Source organism: Ambystoma mexicanum, chromosome 9 (genome assembly GCF_040938575.1).
Source record: "Ambystoma mexicanum isolate Mex_15411 chromosome 9, UKY_AmexF1_1, whole genome shotgun sequence".
Classification (NCBI taxonomy): Eukaryota; Metazoa; Chordata; class Amphibia; order Caudata; family Ambystomatidae; genus Ambystoma; species Ambystoma mexicanum.
This window is the reverse complement of record NC_090931.1, coordinates 954,769,509-954,788,725: the sequence shown is the minus strand read 5'-3', so window position 1 is coordinate 954,788,725 and position 19,217 is coordinate 954,769,509. Positions and strand designations below refer to the sequence as shown.

Below are 19,217 nucleotides of genomic sequence, written 5' to 3'. Positions count from 1 at the left end.
TCCCATTCCTTTGGACCCAAGGTACTGAAAATATCTATCAAGCTGATAACTGGGAAGGACTCCGTAGACATAAGGGCTGGCTTGAACAATCTAATGAAATTGATCATTAGTAAATACTATGCAGAGTCGGCTCATGATGTGTTGTACCCATTCTTATTCTCCAACTTGGTGCTAGTTGGTTGAGAAGAGAGAAGGAGGTAACCTGGATACCTTGCGTTCGCCAAGAATTGTATTCTTCATGCAGTTGTTGTGCTTGGTTTTCAGAAAACAACGGTGGGAGCAAGACTCCAGGGCCCAACAGGAGCCACTGTATCTACAGAGCAAACCCCACCGGCCAACAGAACCCCACAGGGGGCACCGGACCACACTCCATAGCCTTGCGATGGAACTACGGGTCGAAACATGTGTCGGCTGGCTGCGTGGGGATATATGAACCGCAACTGTACCTACAAAGGGTGTAAATAAGCTAACAAACCTAATAAACTAACGGTTTTCACAACCAAGTACAAAAAATGCATGAAGAATACAATTCTTGTACTTGACAAACGCAAGGTATCCAGGTTACCACCTTCTCTCTACCCAACAAACGAGGTGTGAGCTGCACCTCAATAATAACTTGTGATCTTGCCAAAAAACTAATCAAACAGATTTTCAATACTAGAGCTCAGCAAGGTCGGTTCCATCCTAGAGCCCACGTTCTCCAAATTTAGTTGGTTAAGAAACACTACGTTCTCCAAATTTAGTTGGTTAAGAAACAATACGTAGCGAAGTACTAATGAATAGTGCAATTAAAATGTAAAGCATGTTTGTTATATATTTTTTTAAGAGAGCATTTCTAAACGAGCACATTTGTCATAATTGATTTTTAGGAAGCTCTATTGGGTAGATGCCTACACCGATTCTTTGAATGTCGCGGAGCTCGATGGCAGATTTAGGAAGAGACTGGCGGATCGTTGTGTCGATGCAAACCACACATACTGCTTCCTAAACCCAAGGGCACTCGTGGTTCATCCGAAATACGGGTATGCTGGTTATCAACAATTTTTGTCATATGGTATTATGTATTATGTTCTTACCGTGACTTTTCAACAACTGCAAACACGAGCATATGCAAAATATGGATGTGTTAATATTGCATAATTGACCAGAAACTGAAATTGAGCTCGTAACTCATTGGTAAACATCCTTTGTTTCAGTGTTCTTGTGTGCTGACTATTGTACTCTCATTCCGAGTCTAGCAGTAACCCTGTCAGTCCTACGGCAGGTTGCCGCTGGATTCAAAATAATGTACCCGTGCCTGACCTCCCAGTGCCTCCAGCTCATTCCGAGTCCGGCGGCTGGGAAGTCAGGCGCCAGTAAATTGTTAATCCCCATTCCCATAGAGTCCAATTGGACTCTATGGGAGTGGAGACACCAGAGCCAGTGCTTCCGTGACGGGTCTGCCTATCGTGGCCGCTGCGCCCGGCTGGGTCAGACCTGTCGGACACAGTGGCTCCGGCGGGCAGACTCGTAGTTTGCCGGTCTGGAAACAAGGGTGCCGGTGAGCTTACCAGCACCCTTGTTTCCAGACCGGCAAACTTGTAATGAGGTGCATTGACTGTAACAAAGGCAGTAGAACAGTTCCATTCTAGAGTATATGGATGGATGCACTGCATGTCTTTTGGCAACAAAAGTTGAAGGGACACATATAATTTGATACATCCTGAGAAAATCCATAGTACAAGGTAAGGTTACTTTCTAATGTTAGAATAGGCTATCAGAACTTTATCAACATGTCTTACCTTTGCATATTGTGTGCGAAAGAGCTGCTTATAGCGAGTGGGATGCTTAAAATCACGCAAGCCCAATAGCTGGATAATGAGCCTGTGAGTGAGTGTGTGTGAGAGAGTGAGAAAGTGAGTGAGTGTGATCGACTGGGACTGCTCTGTATGCGCTTAGTTGGCGTCATGCTATGTGAAAGGTCTCAAAGGTGTGCTCCTTAATGTGCACATCTCCTTCCTGCTTATGGGAAGCAGCCATGACCCATCGCTGAAGCCTTGATGCTCTCGGTGAGTGGTGCGGAAGGACAGTCCCTCGGGGACAGAGGAGGCCCTGCTCATGATCAGCAGGAGGACTCAAAGCACACCCTGTCTGGCACGGGCAACCAGCACAGGAACTTCCTACTATAGGGATTTGCTTCCATTGTTTGTGCCCATAGGGCACCCTGGCTGTGGCATTCAGACACTTCTGAGGGCAATGCATAGTGAATCGCAAATCTGCCTTAGAGGGATAACCCGGTATAGAGATAGTGGCATTGCACCTACCAAGGTTCTGTATCCAATGCACTGGCGTAGGGTGCATGTGTCCGTCAGAGTCCATCTGTAGCCTCCGTTGTATTTCCCCGATTTCCAGTACCCATTTATTATGATGTAAAATATTAGAATGTTGCTATGTTAACTAACTCACGGTTTTCATTTGTGTTTCCCTTCAGTGATCAACACTCAAGCCTAATTTCTAGAAAATTGCATATATTTGTGTTTTCACGTGCCCCTCAACATTCAATAGCTAATAATAATTTATGTTAAAATAGACAGGTCTACTGGACTGACTGGGGAGACAGGGCATTCATCGGTCGTGTTGGTATGGATGGCAAGAACAAGACCGTCATAATATCTACCAAGATCGAGTGGCCCAATGGACTTACGATCGACTACACCAATGACCATCTGTACTGGTCCGATGCCCACCTCAACTACATTGAGTAAGTGCATAGAGAACAAGAGTAAAGCATCTCATGGAATAAGTTTCGGAAGCTGTTTTATTATAAAGTTGGAAGTAATTGACACATGAATATCTAGGACAGGCTGGAATCTCAGCATTTGACGAGTTTGGTCAAGTCTTTTTTTCTTGTTCACTCTCCAATGGGCCCCAACGCGGCAGTTAGGGGGCACGATAATCTGCAGAAACTAAGGTACTCTGAAGGGTGAACCAAGCAAGAATAGTTTGGCTTTTTACTGGCAAACCTCTAATACCAAGACAAACCCTGGCCAAAGAGGTAGCTTGTTACGTAGAACGCTCAGTTGGTGGCCTTCCAACACATGAGCAGTGTGGACTAAAGTTTAGGGCAAAACGCATTAAGCAACTATTTAAGTCACAAAGGATACACCTTGAAGACTTCATGTGGCCTTTATGCCCAACTGTGCCATCACAAGGCAGTGCCATCACGTCAGACACAAAAAAAGTGACATGGGATCGAAATGCCAGACTTACCCAGACGTAAGGGATTGAAAGCAAACATTTGATGATTGGTTGTTCTAACGTGGTACGTGCACGAAGTTTTGACACAGAGGGCCTGATTCATGGAATATTTGCAAGGTAGAAGTGACTTTACACTGCCGACACAAACCATGAAACTGTGCAAAGTCTGGGCAAAGTCATTTTGTACTGCAAAAATGACTATGCGCTGACTTTTCCCGGCAAAAATACACTTTGCACGGTTCCATGAATCAGGGTTTGTGTCAGCAGTGCAAAGTCACTTTTCAGCAGTGCAAAGTCACTTTGAACCGTGCAAATATTCCATGCATCGGGCCCGTTATTGTTAAGACTTCTTCAAAGTTTATGAACCCCCTTTGGTACTAAGGGGGAGGCAATTATTGACGATAAGAGACAAAGGGTAACTGCTTTCCCATCCAAGCAAGTCAACGTGACATAAATGAAAATGTTAATTAAATGTGTGAAATCTGTGACGTTGAAAATCAATTCTAGCAAATGAATCATCGGCAAGTGTTGTGCCCTTGCAGTTGGCCGTCTGATTGTGGCCGTCTGATTGTGGCCGTCTGATTGTAATTTTGCTTTTCTAGCGAGATAGTTCAATAGATTACTGCATCCAGTGAATCCATGCAATCTGCATGTTACCTCAACCATTATCAATAATAAAACAAGTGGCAACTTTGTTGGCTAGTAGTAACCCTGTTGCAATACTTTGCAAAGCCCTTTGAAGCTCGACAAACGTATAAGTTAGTGGTAGAGGTGGAAATTGCAACCTAATATTGCTGTATAAACAGCTTTGCAACCTCGGCAAGTAACCATTCTGATGACTCCTCGATTGGAAGCGACATTTTGTATTTGATAGTCTTGCTAGTTGGGTGTGTGTGTGCATATTGTCAATAACTGGCATTCACACCCTGAGGAGGGGTCGCGTAGCCAATCAGGTGACTGGGAATGCAGGAAGAGTCCGCTACTGACCACCCATATTCTCCCAGCCACCAATGCCTCTTCCCCGGGTGCTGCCTTTTTTTTTCTTTCCCTCCCCCTGGCTTCCTTTCCCACTCCCAGCCCCTTCAGCATGCCACACCCTTGACCCCACAACATCACGCAACCTCGACCCTGCCCCCTAATGACTTACCTGCTGTCTTGGGGCTTTCTCCCCCAGCTTCTGAGCTCACTCGCCATCTCCCCCGCTCCACAAAGGAAATAGAAAAGGTATTTAGTCCCTTTTCTGTTTGTTAGGGTGGCAGCCATTTGACCCGAACCATGTGTGTCGCCGAACGTGAAGGTGATAGCGATATTCAATTCATAATATGCCACGGTCACAATTCTTCATTAAACATTGCAAAAAGGTATGCTCAACAGTCTGCCATTGGGACCAAGTGGGCAGGTTTTTGATGTCACTTCCTGTGATGATAGCATGGCTAGAGTATACTGTGTTCTCTACTGCTCCTTTAATTTTGATGACATTGGTCTATCAAACTTGTACTGTGTTAGGAATGGACATTTATTTGCTGGTGCAAATGGAATCACAGTTGCTTAAATTTCACTGGGAAATCCCGTTTTACTACCACTGCATTTACTATCCCCTTAAACTATTGCTGCCGAGGGCCCATAACACCATTCTGCGCTATGGCAAACTGTCTATGTACTTATTAGGCTCCTGTGGATCTGCATTCTTAAGGACAGGTGATCAAATCACCAGACCCTGCAGCAATAGGATCAGTACCATACAGAGCGGATCCCCAGGCCCCACCACTGGTAGATAGTCACAACTGCAGCCAAAACCCCATGGACATAGGTATCCAGTGACGTTACCGAAAAGAAAACAACGAATGAAATGTTACCCAAAAAATAACAAAAATTAAATATATAGGGGCTGGGGGTAAAGGGTTAAAAGGTGTGGGGGTGGTTCAGGGTGGGGTTACAAGCATGGGGAAACGGGGGTGGAGGGTGGAAGTGGAACCCCCAATTAAAAGAAATGGTTTTAATTTTTTTGGTAACATTCCATTTGTTAACATTCATTCCGGTAACATCACATAGAACCATGGCCATGTACCATTTGCCTTTTTGTAGTATCAAACAATTCTAACTTTAAAGAAAGTGAAAACAGATATGGGGCTGGAGCACCCAATGAAATGTGAATTAGACAAAAAATCATTGATTTCCATGACAGGCGGGACGGCGAGGTGGGGGTGGCAAGAGATATAGCGTGCAGATGATCTGGAGTAGGGGTACATATCTGATCCCCACTCTCCTTCAGTCCTTATGAAAGTAGCCGATACACTCAGAGCAAAGCACAGCTGTGGTCTGCTCTAGAGTGTCTCTGGTGGTGGGTTCCACATCACACCCTGCCAACTTCCCCTGATGCAACACCCCTATATTGAAAAAGTGAACGATGTACAAGCCGCAAGTGATAGTATTTTAACATGTTGCTTTCCCACATGAAATATTGCTAACAATCTTACACCGGAGAGAGGCTTATATGCAATTCTAGACCAATGAGAATCCTACTATGCGGCCATTCTTGTATTGTGGAAGTCCTAATTATTAGTGGCATTTATATTAACATGGGAAATGTACAGTGGAGTAGTCTACAGCAAAACCATGGATAAAGCCTTGCTTGCTGTCATGTTAGGTGTAAGAAGGGCTATTTGTTTAGATCTGCATTAAGTTCTATGCTTTCAAAAATACCTCTGCCACCTACATAAATCAGGGCAGATACATTGATTTAGGGGCATAGTCCCGGATTTGGGCATGTTGGTGTGTAAAGGTATGCTGAATCGTTTTGTGTGTTCTCTAGGTACTCCGATCTCGATGGAAGACATCGACACACCGTATACGATGGAAATTTGCCTCACCCGTTTGCTATCAGTGTTTTCGAAGACACTGTCTACTGGACTGACTGGAACACCCGGACCGTGGAAAAGGGAAATAAGTATAGCGGAACCGACAGGGTTGTCCTTGTGAACACCACACACAGGCCATTTGATATCCATGTCTACCATCCGTACAGACAGCCCATTGGTGAGTACGGTTAGAACAAGGCACGCAACTTTCCTAGAGTAACTACCCCATCCATGTTTTGCTTGTTAGGACTAGCTGCCAATCATAACGAGGTAAAGAGAATGGTGTGTGTGTGTGTATGTGTGTGTGCACGCGGGTACGTTGTGTGTTTATCTATGGTTCTGGCACATACTCATCCGTGCATTTGTCACTACTGTGAAAGGCTAAAGCTTTCTAAAAGTGCAGTCATATTTGAGGCTGCCTTTATCCGTGTTACGATTCTTGTACATATTTGCAATGGGGATTTTTTTAGGTAGGCAGTGAATTCTGTGACAACACACTGCTTAGTCTCTTGGCCCTTAAATAATTGGTCATGTCAGTCTGAATGACTCAACTACTTTTGTTACTCTTCTTGCCTTCACAGTAAGCAACGCTTGTGGCACCAATAACGGTGGTTGCTCCCATCTCTGCCTAATCAAAGCTGGCGGCCAGGGTTACACCTGCGAGTGTCCTGACAACTTTGTGGTCATACAGTTCGGTTCCATCGCACGCTGCCTGCCTATATGTTCAAGCACACAGTTCCTATGTGCAGACAGTGAAAGGTATGCTTCATTTCATATTCAAATTTGTCTGGTAAGTCTTTGTGGGGACACTGTGTTCACCTCAATTATAGACCGTGTAACATTTGTATCTGCTGCCGACAGCCGAATATAATGATCTTTTGTTTACATCTGAGCCAATGTACTCCTACCAATTGCCTTGTGTTTTGCCACTCAATTCATTCATGTATAAACCGTGTTTAGAAAATGTATCCAAATCTGTCGAGCACGTCAAAAGTATTAGCAATAGAATGTTTGGCAAAGATCAATCAATGTTAATAGGTTTTCTCTTAACTTGAGATGTACATGTTTAAAGGTGGTTTATTTGGATCTATGTGATCACTGCGCCGCCCATAACTGCGACGGCCGAAATGCCGATGCCAGTTACGGCGCGGCGCAGCAATCATATAGATCACTGTGCCCGCTTCCCCGGCCTGCTTTCCCCTTCCCACCCCCCAACCCCCAACTTACCTCTTGCGGCGGCACACTTCTGTGTGTGCCGCCTGAACCCTGCTATCCCTGCGGCGTCAGCTCCTCCCACTAACGTGGGTTAGAGCTGACGCATATCACCCTCATTTTGTGCGCCCTCAAAGTCGCAGTAACTGCGGGGGCGCACAAATGAGGGTGACATTTCTGTACGATTCTGTTTATTTCGATATAGGAGAGGGTTGGGGTAAACACCAAACAAAGGGACTAGACATGTATACACACATGAATGGGGATTCCCTCCTTGGGAGTGGTCTGACTCAACACTGTCAGAATGTATCAAATTATAAAGGGACAGCACTGTTCTTCTCATGGGGATAATGGTCTCCCCTTGATCCGCAAGTACATAGTCACATGACTACCGTGGCTCAGCCGCATCTTGGCTCAGACTTGCTGTCAAGGTGTTTATTGAGAGAAATGATTGTAGAGACGAGGGGTTATTTACAAGAGAACCGAGACTCCCCCCTTGAGAATTGTCTAGCTCGACAGTGTTAGGATGGGTTAACATATACATTGTCAGGGTTCCTATCCTTGGGAGAGTACTGTTCTCCCAAAGGTTTTAAGCAACACTCTGCTACTTCTTGCCGGGTTACTGGCCTCCTCAAGGTTCCTCAAACACAGCACAGTTTCTGGGGTGTAGCAGCCAGCCTCTTCTTGGATTCTGGGATGTAGTGTTACCCGCTTCTTTGGCACATTCACTCATCAGAGGGACACGGCACCCTGCCCGCTGTTTGCAGTCCACATCAGAAGGATAGTGGCTGATTCGCTGCTTCCTGATCAGGGGTTAGAGTGCCCCTGATCTCTTTAAGGGGTATAGTGCATTTCACATTGCTAGACGCTATGATGCCCTCTTGAACCATTAAGTGATATGGTGCCCTCCTCAGTAGTAGTAGTAGGAAGGGCAATATTTCTGCAACATTAAGGGGCATATTGCCTTTCCCACTACAAGGGAACTCACCCCCTTGAATAGAAAGTAAGGTGCATTGTGTGCTTCTCACCCATTATAGGATATAGACGTCAGTTGCACTATCAGCAAGGCAATTGGAGATACTTTACCCTAAGAAGTAGTTAGCCCTTGTCAGGATCCTCAAGAGGGGTCCCGTTCCTATGACCCTCCTTGAGTTTGCTGCTGAGAAGTCTAGTCCTTTATATTAGCAACCAAGACCCCTGCCAGGTTCCCATGCCGCATCCCAGCTTTCTCCTTGAATTTCGCTGGCTTCCGCTGGTGTTTTTGTTCCTTGCCACTCTCCGTGTCAACTCCCTACACCAACCTCCTGCTTGGATCACCTCCTGTCCGTATTATCACTCCTGCAACTCCCCCTCTCTCCCTGTTTTGCTTTTCTGGATGATCACACACACACTAAAGATATGGTGCTGGCCACACAAGACAGCTATAACTCTCTCTTTGGAATTGTAGAGTGTGTCACTTAACTCAGGCAGTGCCTTGAAGGAGGGGACTCTGAAACTCACATCATGTCCTCCTTTCACGTAGCTAAAAGCCTTGGCCTGTTAGGCCAGCTATTCTGGGCTACCAAGACATCCCTCCGAGCCTTGGGAAAAAGATAGAGGCCTGACTTCATCACACAGAAATTGAGGGTGAGAGCTTTAAGGAAAAACGGATCCCTGTGCTGATCTAGTTCCAAAATCAATAGTTTCTCCTGCTGCCAGTTCCAGGGTTCCAGCGGGACAAGCTCCCAAGGTCCCATGTGTGAAGATATGAGGAAGGGGGAGTGTTCCACCCTTTCCTCATTCATCACACAGAACACGCTCCAAATATACATTTTGCCTAATACAAACAAACTCCATCACACTACAAACGGAACGCATACTACACCACTGAGGTACTTTGCATCGCACAGTTTAAATATTGCATGATTGTGGGCTGCCTAATACGTAAAGCACATTTTGTGAAGGTGATGTAGCATGAGCAAAGGTTTGCCTTGTGTTATGATCGTCTTTTGGTACATTTGGGGAGAAAATTGATTGCTTAAAGTGGACATTCCCAACTTTGGTATATTTCATTTTTTCCCCTTTGGACTGGCGGTTTTTCTGTGTACATGGGGCATTGTTGGTGGCCATGGTTCATTCAAATGCGTGTTTATAACTTTTGTTTGTCTGTTACTTGAATAGTATGTGTTGTGATGGTGTGTTTTCATGTTAGTGCACATGTGCCATCCTCAAACAGACATATTGCTTCAAGCTACGCTCCTGCTACTTGTTTACGAAATTTAGCTCATCTGATTTTTGAATTTTTTGAAGCATGATCCAGTTCAAAGTATGGGCTAAGCAGGTACCCGAAATCTTGAATACAGAAGGCAGACATTGTGCAATATTTATTCCTACATTGTGTTTCTTGTGGTGTCTACGAAAAGCCCTATGCAAAAAATCACCTATTTTTCAACATTCATTTTCAACATGAAATAATTCATAAAAGTTGACCACACATGGCAAGAGGGATGGGACAGGGCTGATCTGCTCCTTACCCAATTTGGTGAACTCTCATGGACAAGGTGACACATTGCATAACAACCTATCGTGAACAAGGCAACTCTTTATTGTAATCATGTTTTAGTGTTTGTCATTTTGTGCAGTAAATCATAATCCAGCGTTGGCCTTTCTTTGGCTTAATTTAGTCATGCAGGTGGAAGAAATGCTGTGGCAATCAACATAGAGGTGGCACTTGAATCAGTCCTGGATATTGAGTGATTGGCTGCATCTCACAAGCATTTACAAGCTGCATTGTGTAGGTTGCTCAGAGTTCAGTTATACCCAATTTGGCCAATAAAGAAATTTCACTGGGTTCATTAAAGTAACTGAATGTCTTTTGTTCATTTGGATTTATAATTGGGCTAAAAAGCATACTATCTATTTTGGTGAAGCATAAACTGAAATCCAAAAAATGAACTGTTGTTTTCAAGCAGAGCATCATGTGTTGTGGTGCATTGTGCTGTAAGGACATTCCTATTGAGGCATCTTTTGGGCTCCCTCTTTGAATGTCTTCTCATTCACTGTCACAAGATACTTCATTATTCAAATGTCCGCAACTAAACCACTGCAGCACTTCCCGCAAGTCTTTCAGAAAGCCTACATGCAATTAATATTTTGTTAAATAAATTACTGTTATTAGAACATAGCATTGCTTATTGTGAACCTTAATAATAGGTACGATCAATAGTAGATCTGCTGTACAGTGGCCTTGCAGATATGCCAGTTCATTGAGGGATTCAGCATCAGTCTCCTGGGAATCACGGGAACACGGGTCAAAGATGACTATAACACCCTCTTTGATGCCATCCTGCCTGATGGATACAGAATTTCATCTTTCCCACAGAATTAACAAAAAGGGATTGGCAGTGATGCTCATGTCTGTGTGGATTCCAAGTGACCTTCAGTTATAGGGCCCCACCAACATTTTTGAAAACACCTCATGCAACAGCCACATCAATAATAACACCACACAAACAGTTGTGGCTGTATATTGGTCTCCTGGTCCAACAAACTAATTTAACCAGGAATGTACAGAGTTTCTGTCCACCATCCAGGCCACTGCCAGTAGAATCCTGATACTGGCCAGTAAATATGAACCTATTTTTGGACCACTCATCTACTAGTATAGTCTCACAAACCATGGATTGTCTTGGGGTTTTTACCTGGGTAAATAGGCCAATGCACAGAAAAGGTCATGCCTTGGACATTATCCCCTCCTTTCATATCTGTCTAGATAACACACCTATGGTCAGACTGCCAACACATCCTCTGTGAATGAGAACCTCCCACATCAAATAAACCAACCAATGGCCCCTCAAAAACAATACATACTGTTAAGGCAACTAAAAGAAATGAACAAACGAAAATGTGAGGAGATCTTCACCCTTCCTAATAAGAAGAGCACCCCAAGTATTGATCCTAAGGCCCTCATAGACAACCTGATCACAGGAATAATTAAAAACTGAGAAATATTTTTGCGCTCCAAATAACCAGAAATAAATCAAAATGTACAACCACAAAAATGATAAATGATTTAACCAAGACTAGCGGTAATAACAAGAATTGAGTGTAAAATGGATAATAAATACAGAAAACATAACATACCTAATTATAAAATGACCTGCAAAATACACTGCAGCTGTAACCAAACAAATTCATTGAAAACCAAAAAACAATATTCTGCCAAACCACATTACTTCAACACATTACAAAACCAAATCAAACAATTCTGTTTTGAATAGTAACCATTAAAATGATCCAGTATTTTATCATTGGAGGTACATCACAGCATTCAGCGAGCCTCAAGATGTATGTGCTAAATACCTTCCATCATAGTTTTTGGGGCCAGCTGACTAGGTTCATCTTCAGTTCATCCATTCACAAAGGGCTTTTGCTGCCAGGTTGAAGAAGCTGAAACTTCAAAAGCAGTGTGCCTGACTGCAAATGCAAAACCAACCCTAAGAAAAAGCGAAAAACAATGTCTAACTCCAGTGCATGAGGGAAGAAAATGGCAGGGACTTCAAAACACACAAGTAATTCGTTTTACCAAACTTCTCCAGCATTGGATCTTTCATGGATTCACATGCTTAGAATATTCCCCGTCGTCAGACTGGGACCCCTTGGTACACATATATAGCCTTTTCCTATAAGAAAACTTCCGACACTTTTGTGTCCTATCTACGTCCTTTTAGGACCCGCCTACGCATGCTCCGTAGGCCGTCCCAGTATAAGAGGCCCGCCCCCGCGGCTCCCCTTCAGATTTCAACTGTCTCCAAAGTAGTGGGATCTCCTCGCGTCATCTTACTATTTTGTACAAGGTTGTATACCTGGAGTTGGAGTGAGAAGAAAATGTCCTCCATGTCAGGAAAAGCGCTGTTCCGTCCATGCGTGACGTGCGGCTCGAAAAAAGTTTACGAGGGGGACGGACATATGGATTGTATATATTGCCTCCACCCTCATCATTCGGCTGATAACTGCGGCATATGCAAAGGGTTTTCTCAAAAAACCCTCAAAGACCGCAGTTGACGGCTGGTGGCATGGCTGAATGATGGAGCGGGGGCATACCCCCCTTCGGAGGTAGGCTCCACCCAATCGGCAAAAACATCACGCCGCGCTGCCTCGTCTGAACCACCGGCGAAGAAATCTCTACCGACGGAAAAAGAGTCATCTCGGAGTCACTCAGCTAGAGACTCCTCGTCAAAAAAATCATCTTCATCAAAAAAGCATGAAAAGGAAAGGCCGAAATCCTCATCGGGCGATCACCATAGATCAACCACGAGTCGAGAGTCGAGTAAAAGCAGGCCAAGTGTGGAAAAGGCGGGACCGCCTAAACCACCTGCTAAGTCACCGTCGTCGACGGCGATCCAGTCATCGGCCTCCACCCTGCCACTGAAGCAGGTGGCATCCACCGTCCCACCGACAACGGCTGCGACAATGGCCTCGTCGACGGGGGTTCTACAGGAGGCCTTTGATTTGATCCGATCCCCCCAGATACTTTACTGCAAGAACAGGCTGTGTCGCTGTCTTCGAGGGAGGACGAGAGCGAGAGAATAGCTGGCCCAGCAGACCTAGGGCTAGGAGTGGCTGACAAGTCGTCGACGAGGGGATCCGGTATACCGGTATCTGCCCCTCTTCTCAATCCTCAATCTGTTTTGTCGTTGGAAATTCTCTCCACGCTTCAGTCTTTGCTACAGTCGTTGGACCAGAGACTACCTCAGGCAAACCTGCCACAGTCACCCGTCGACGAGCCGGGCCCGTCCCGTCCACCAACGCACCTAAGCACGCCAATCTCAGCACTGGCACACGAGGAAGGTGAGCTGCCAGATTCGGAGTCTGACAGGGGAGCCATATCGGATATCTCATCATCCCCCTCCAGGGATCCAACCTGGGAGTCAGAGGTGGAGTTGGAAATCCCTAGATGCCCAGCTCACCCGTCCCCTCCGGACGACATTGCATCATTCCATTCTATGATGGAGAAGGCGTGTAAAGAATTTGGTTTGTCCCAGGAAGAACAGAAAAAGGACTGTTTTTTGTTCGACCACATGGTTAAGAGAAGGAGGTCTGTGTTCTCAATACCAATACTAGACCACGTGTGGAAGGAGGGGTTGCAGACAATGCGTCACCCTTTTTCAGAGCCGGCAGTGAAAGGACGCCTCGAGAAAAAGTTTAAGGCTCCAGAGTCTACCCCCAAGTGTTTATCCTCCCAACCAACGCCAGACTCGGTGGTGTCGGCGGTAGTGGCAAGGAAGGCGAAGGCCCAGCACAAGTGCACGACTCCGCCTGAAACGAAGCGAGACGCCAGGATGCCTTTGGCAAAAAAAGTGCTATCCGTGGGAGCAACCACAGTAAAGGCCGCAAACTCTCTGGCTATTGTAGCCAGATACGACAGAGAAATGTGGCACAGGCTAGCTCCGTTGCTTGATCATCTTCCGGAAGAGCATAGGAAGGCAGCAATGTTACTTGTCCGAGAGGCTGAGGAAGCCTCCAATCACGCAATAAACATTGCGGTGGACCTCGCTGAGTCAGGCTTCAAGCAAGTCAATAATGGGGTCGTATTACGATGACAGTCATGGCTTAAGTGTACCTACTTCAGGCCAGAGGTACAATACAAAGTATTAGATATGCCTTTTGAGGGAGACCTTCTATTCGGTGAGAAGGTAGACGAAGCCCTAAAGGGAATGAAAGAGGACTCGGACACGGCACGTTCATTGGGTGCCCTCCAGAGTGGCCGAAGCTACAAGTCTTTTCGTCCCTTTAGAGGGGCTTCAGGTAATTCCAGATTCTCTGCGTCTGGAGACAGATCCTTTGGCAGGTCGGCTTACCCCTCCCAGGGATAAAGGCGTGCTTCCCAAACGGCAAACCGATGCCGTAACTTCCAGACGTCCAGTAAAAGACCATCCTATCCGTCGTCGTCGAGAGACAAGCAAAATAAAGATCAGCAGTGACATACAACACGCCGTTCTGGGGGGAAGAGTGTCAGCATATGTCGACGAATGGGAACGAATAACGACGGATCAATGGGTGCTGGACACTATAAGAAACGGGCACTCTCTACAATTCAAGCACAGCCCTCCGCACATTCTACCTGCGTTCACCGCTCATTCCCATCTGAGGATACTGCAACAAGAGGTAACACTCATGTTAGCAAAGGGCGTGATAGAATTAGTTCCAACATCACAGAGAGGTCAAGGAGTCTACTCAAGATACTTTGTCGTAAAAAAGCCGAACGGCAAATGGCGTCCCATTTTAGACTTACGCGATTTCAACAAGTCTTTAAAGAGCCTAAAATTCAAAATGCTCACTCTGCAGGAAGTGATCCGTGCCGTTCAAGAAGGGGATTTTCTAGCGTCCCTGGATTTACAGGACGCGTACTTCCATATTCCAATGTGTCGGAAACACAGGAAATTCCTGAGATTTGTAATAGGGCGGACTCACTACCAGTTCACGGTTCTTCCCTTTGGGCTCAAGACCTCCCCCAGAACGTTCACGAAATGCCTGGCTCCAGTAGCGGCCTGGCTAAGGAAGCAAGGCCACCATGTATACCCATACCTCGACGACTGGCTGGTAAGGGGATCCTCCCCAGCGTCGACCAACACAAGTTTACAAGCCACCATGCAGCTTCTACAACAGCTGGGATTCGCCATAAACTTCGAAAAATCCTCTCTGCGGCCATCGAGAATGCTGATATTCCTGGGGGCACAGTTCGAGACCCAGTTAGGGCTAGTGAAGCCTTCTCTCGACAGAACCTCAAAACTCAATCAGCTGGCGAGCCGACTACGTCAAACCACCAGGCTCTCAGTTAGAAAATATGTTTCGGTCCTAGGGGCCATGGCATCCTGCATCCATCTGGTGGCAAACTGTCCATGAGGCCAGTACAGGAATTCCTTGCGGACCGATGGACGCAGGCCCAAGGATCGTGGTCAGACAAGATAACCATCAACGACGACAAGCTGCTTTGGACCCTTCAGTTGTGGCAGAGTTTCCACAATCTGAACAACGGTGTACCCCTACAGGAACCGGATTTTCAGCGAACCATAGTCACGGATGCGTCCCTAACCCTAACTCTCCAAACGCAAGGTCGCTGGTCTCCAACAGAGTCACTCCTACACATAAACGTGTTAGAGCTCAGAGCAGTACGATGGGCCTTGAAGGCATTCCTACCACACATCAAGAGATCGCGAATATGAGTACTGACCGACAATACAACGGCCATGTTTTATCTGAGGAAACAAGGAGGGACGCGATCAAGAACTCTTTCCATAGAGGCCCAGAAAACATGGCATTGGGCATTAAAGCACGAAATTTCCATCATGGCTCACCACCTCCCGGGAGTGAGGAACTCGCAAGCAGATTCCCTCAGCAGAAGCATGGCCCAGATACACGAATGGGAAATGGACACAGTTCAGCTGATGAAAGTGTTCGAGAAATGGGGTCGCCCCCCTCTGGACGCTTTCGCAACCAAAGACAACAAGAAATGCGAGCAATTCGCAAGCAGATGGCCTCAGGAGGGTTCCATGGGGGAGGCATTCTCCTTCCCATGGACGGACATGTTCCTTTATGCTTTTCCCCCGTTCCCCCTCATACGGAGGACATTACAGTGGATACGCAGATACAGTTGCCGGGTAATTCTAGTGGCACCATACTGGCCGCGGCAACCGTGGTTCTCCGACCTGCTTCACCTGTCGCTGGAACATCCTATAGCGTTTCCGAGAGTCCCGAACCTACTATCCCGGGACAAAGGCACGGTGTGGCATCACGACCCGGACAGTCTCAACCTTACAGCCTGGCTCCTGACTTTTCGGAGTTCGGTGCTTTAGACGTTTCGGAGGATTGTCAAAAAATTCTGCAGGCGGCTCGAGCCCCTTCTACAAACAAATCTTACGCCTATAAGTGGCGGAGGTTCTGTGAATGGTGTCGAGGACAACAAGGCCTTCAACCGTTGTTGGTGACGCCGGAACAAGTTCTACCTTACCTGCTTCTCTTGGCGGAGAGGGGTTTATCCTTCACATCGATAAAGGTGCACCAGGCGGCCATCTCGAGGTCCACGAGGAAGAGACAGTCGTCTCCTCTATTTAGCGACAGACTTGTGAAACACTTCATGGGGGGTTTATTTCGAACTTTTCCCCCGGTAAAACGTTTCCCTCCAACTTGGAGTCTCAACACAGTGTTGGCAGGCTTAATGAAACCGCCTTTTGAGCCTATGGCCACGTCCGACATGAAATTCATATCGTGGAAGTTGGCATTTTTTATTTGCTATCACATCAGCTAGGAGATTCTCGGAACTGCAAGCGCTGGTCGTAGACCTGCCATACTTAAGATTCTTTAAGAACAAAGTGGTAATGGCAACTAATCCTACGTTCGTCCCAAAAGTTCCGACAGTGTATCACAAACACTCGTCCATTGTTCTCCCTACTTTCTTTGCGACCCCATCATCGACAGCAGAAAAAGCTCTTCATACCTTGGACGTTAAGAGGGCTCTGAAATTTTACCTACATCGTACACAGGAACTCAGGTCTACTCGACAACTGTTCATCGCATATGGTCCGTCGACGAGAGGAAAAGCAATCTCTAAACAGGGAATGGCTCGATGGGTCTCATCGACGATTGCGTTTTGTCACTCCAAGGCCGGAAGGCCACTGCAAGGACATCCTAGAGCCCATTCTACAAGATCAACGTCCTCCTCAGCAGCATTATGGGCAAGAATTCCGCTTACGGACATATGCCAGGCTGCGGCATGGTCAGTGCCCCACACGTTTACCCGCCACTACTGCCTTGCCAGGCAGCATGCGGACGAGGTGCAGATGGGAAGAGCTGTCCTGCGCCATCTGTTTCAGTAAGGTAAGCTCCACGCTGTGGAGAATCTGTTTTCTACCTTTTGATGACAGTATATTTTATGTGGGTAAGGTTATATGAGTTAACTTATTCCTGCTGTACATATGCATTGTGTATTATGGTGAGGGTATATTACATTACATTCTCACCGCCGTTTCATGTGTTACCGCTATACAATCTATTCTAAGCATGTGAATCCATGAAAGATCCAATGCTGGAGAAGGGAATAGTTACTTACCTGTAACTCCATTTCTCCAGCATTGGTATCTTTCATGGATTCACATGAGCCCGCCAGCCTCCCCGGAATACAATGTATTTGATTGATAAGTTTAACCCTTCCTACTTTGAAGGGGCCGAAATCTGAAGGGGAGCCGCGGGGGCGGGCCTCTTATACTGGGACGGCCTACGGAGCATGCGTAGGCGGGTCCTAAAAGGACGTAGATAGGACACAAAAGTGTCGGAAGTTTTCCTATAGGAAAAGGCTATATATGTGTACCGAGGGGTCCCAGTCTGACGACAGGGAATATTCTAAGCATGTGAATCCATGAAAGATACCAATGCTGGAGAAATGGAGCTACAGGTAAGAAACTATTCCCTTCTAAACACTGTTTAAAAAGTATAAAGCCAAATGTGCAAAAATGACCTTTTAATAGAAACACGAATTCGGAATAACTCATGCCCATTTGTGTCACCGTGAATGTGCATGTATATTACAGTGCAAAATGCCATGTGATGGACTTTAACTATACATCAAGTTGGAAATTAAGCTATCCGCATTTTACGCTTATGGACTATGTTGAACATGAAAGTGGTGGCAAACGAGTTTTATGCTGTATTTTGCTTTTATTTGTATATTCGGGGTATACAGAACCAAAAGCACCGAACAATAGTGAATAAAATCGGTTGAGATTGAACGTTATCCGCGTGGTAGTTCAAGCATTGATAACATCATTGCCTCCCTCATAATGCATCAATGAGCTAGTAGATGAAAACATGGGAATAATGTCTCCATAATGTCTATATGTATATTGCACTAGGCGCAATAAGTGGCTGCTTAGTAACCTGTTTACTTTCCTATGGATATCGGGAGTTTTTGCAGCAGTAGAAATCGGCCAAGTAGATTTCGTGAAATGTGTTTTCATCAGAATTTTCCACACATATATGTTGGGGGGTAGGTTTAGAAGAATAATTAATGTAGGAGGGTTAGAGGAGGCAGTGGGGGCTCTCCTCTGCATATATTTGTGACAAAATCATCCTGTAAAACAAGAAAAAGATGAAGGGCTTCATTACGACCCTGGCGGAACGGGTTAACGGGTGCCGCAAAAGGATGCGGACCCGTTAAACCCATTCCGCCACATTACGAGGTCCCCTCACGGAACACGGTAAGCACACCTGGTAAAACCAGGCGTACTTACCGGGTCCCGCGAGGGGAAGAGGGAGCAAACAACTGGCCACTCGTAATCGGCCCGTTGTGTGCTCCCTCTCCCATTCCCATTCAGCCCTATGGGGGCTGAATGGGAATGGGGAAGGTCTGGGTCCGGGTCCTTGGAAGGAGGAATTACCGGGCCCTCCGAACTCGTAATGGCCCGGTAATTCCTCATTCTGGGAACCTGGACCCGGACGCGATTTCGGCAGCAGCCATGCTGCCAATAGCGGCATGGCTACCGCCAAGGTCGTAATGAGGCCCAAAATCTAATTCCACGAAAAAGTTTCGGCCAGATCACATAGAACCTTCATAGATAGCATGTGCTTTGATTGACAGCTAATGTCAGCAGTATTTGTTCCACAAAACCCACTTGCCATTTGCACAGCACTGAACTCAGGGCGCTCATGAAAAAGTTTGGATATCTGGCTTTCGAAAAATGAGAAAATGAAAAGAGACACAGTTTCCTAATATCCATACATGCTCGGTGGCCACTGGGAGTCTGATTGTTCTCTGTAAATTTCAAATGAACCTTGGTTTTCTAAACACATAGGGCCCCATTATAAGGCTTGCGCTCCCGTAATGAAGGGGGCCGGTACGGGTCGGCCCCCTTCATTACGGGAGCGCTGATTACGAGC

The 19,217-nt window shown here is 46.1% G+C and overlaps 1 protein-coding gene across 2 annotated transcripts in view; it reads left to right on the top strand.

The window, feature by feature from the left end:
* The window catches only part of LRP2 (LDL receptor related protein 2), a 516,831-nt gene that overhangs the window by 376,118 nt on the left and 121,496 nt on the right, over positions 1 to 19,217 (top strand). For both annotated transcript variants that reach the window (XM_069616158.1, XM_069616157.1), the window contains 4 exons: positions 870 to 1,022; positions 2,570 to 2,740; positions 6,050 to 6,273; positions 6,677 to 6,854. In XM_069616158.1, coding sequence (XP_069472259.1) covers positions 870 to 1,022; positions 2,570 to 2,740; positions 6,050 to 6,273; positions 6,677 to 6,854 — 726 coding nt within the window. The remainder of the gene's footprint in view (positions 1 to 869; positions 1,023 to 2,569; positions 2,741 to 6,049; positions 6,274 to 6,676; positions 6,855 to 19,217) is intronic.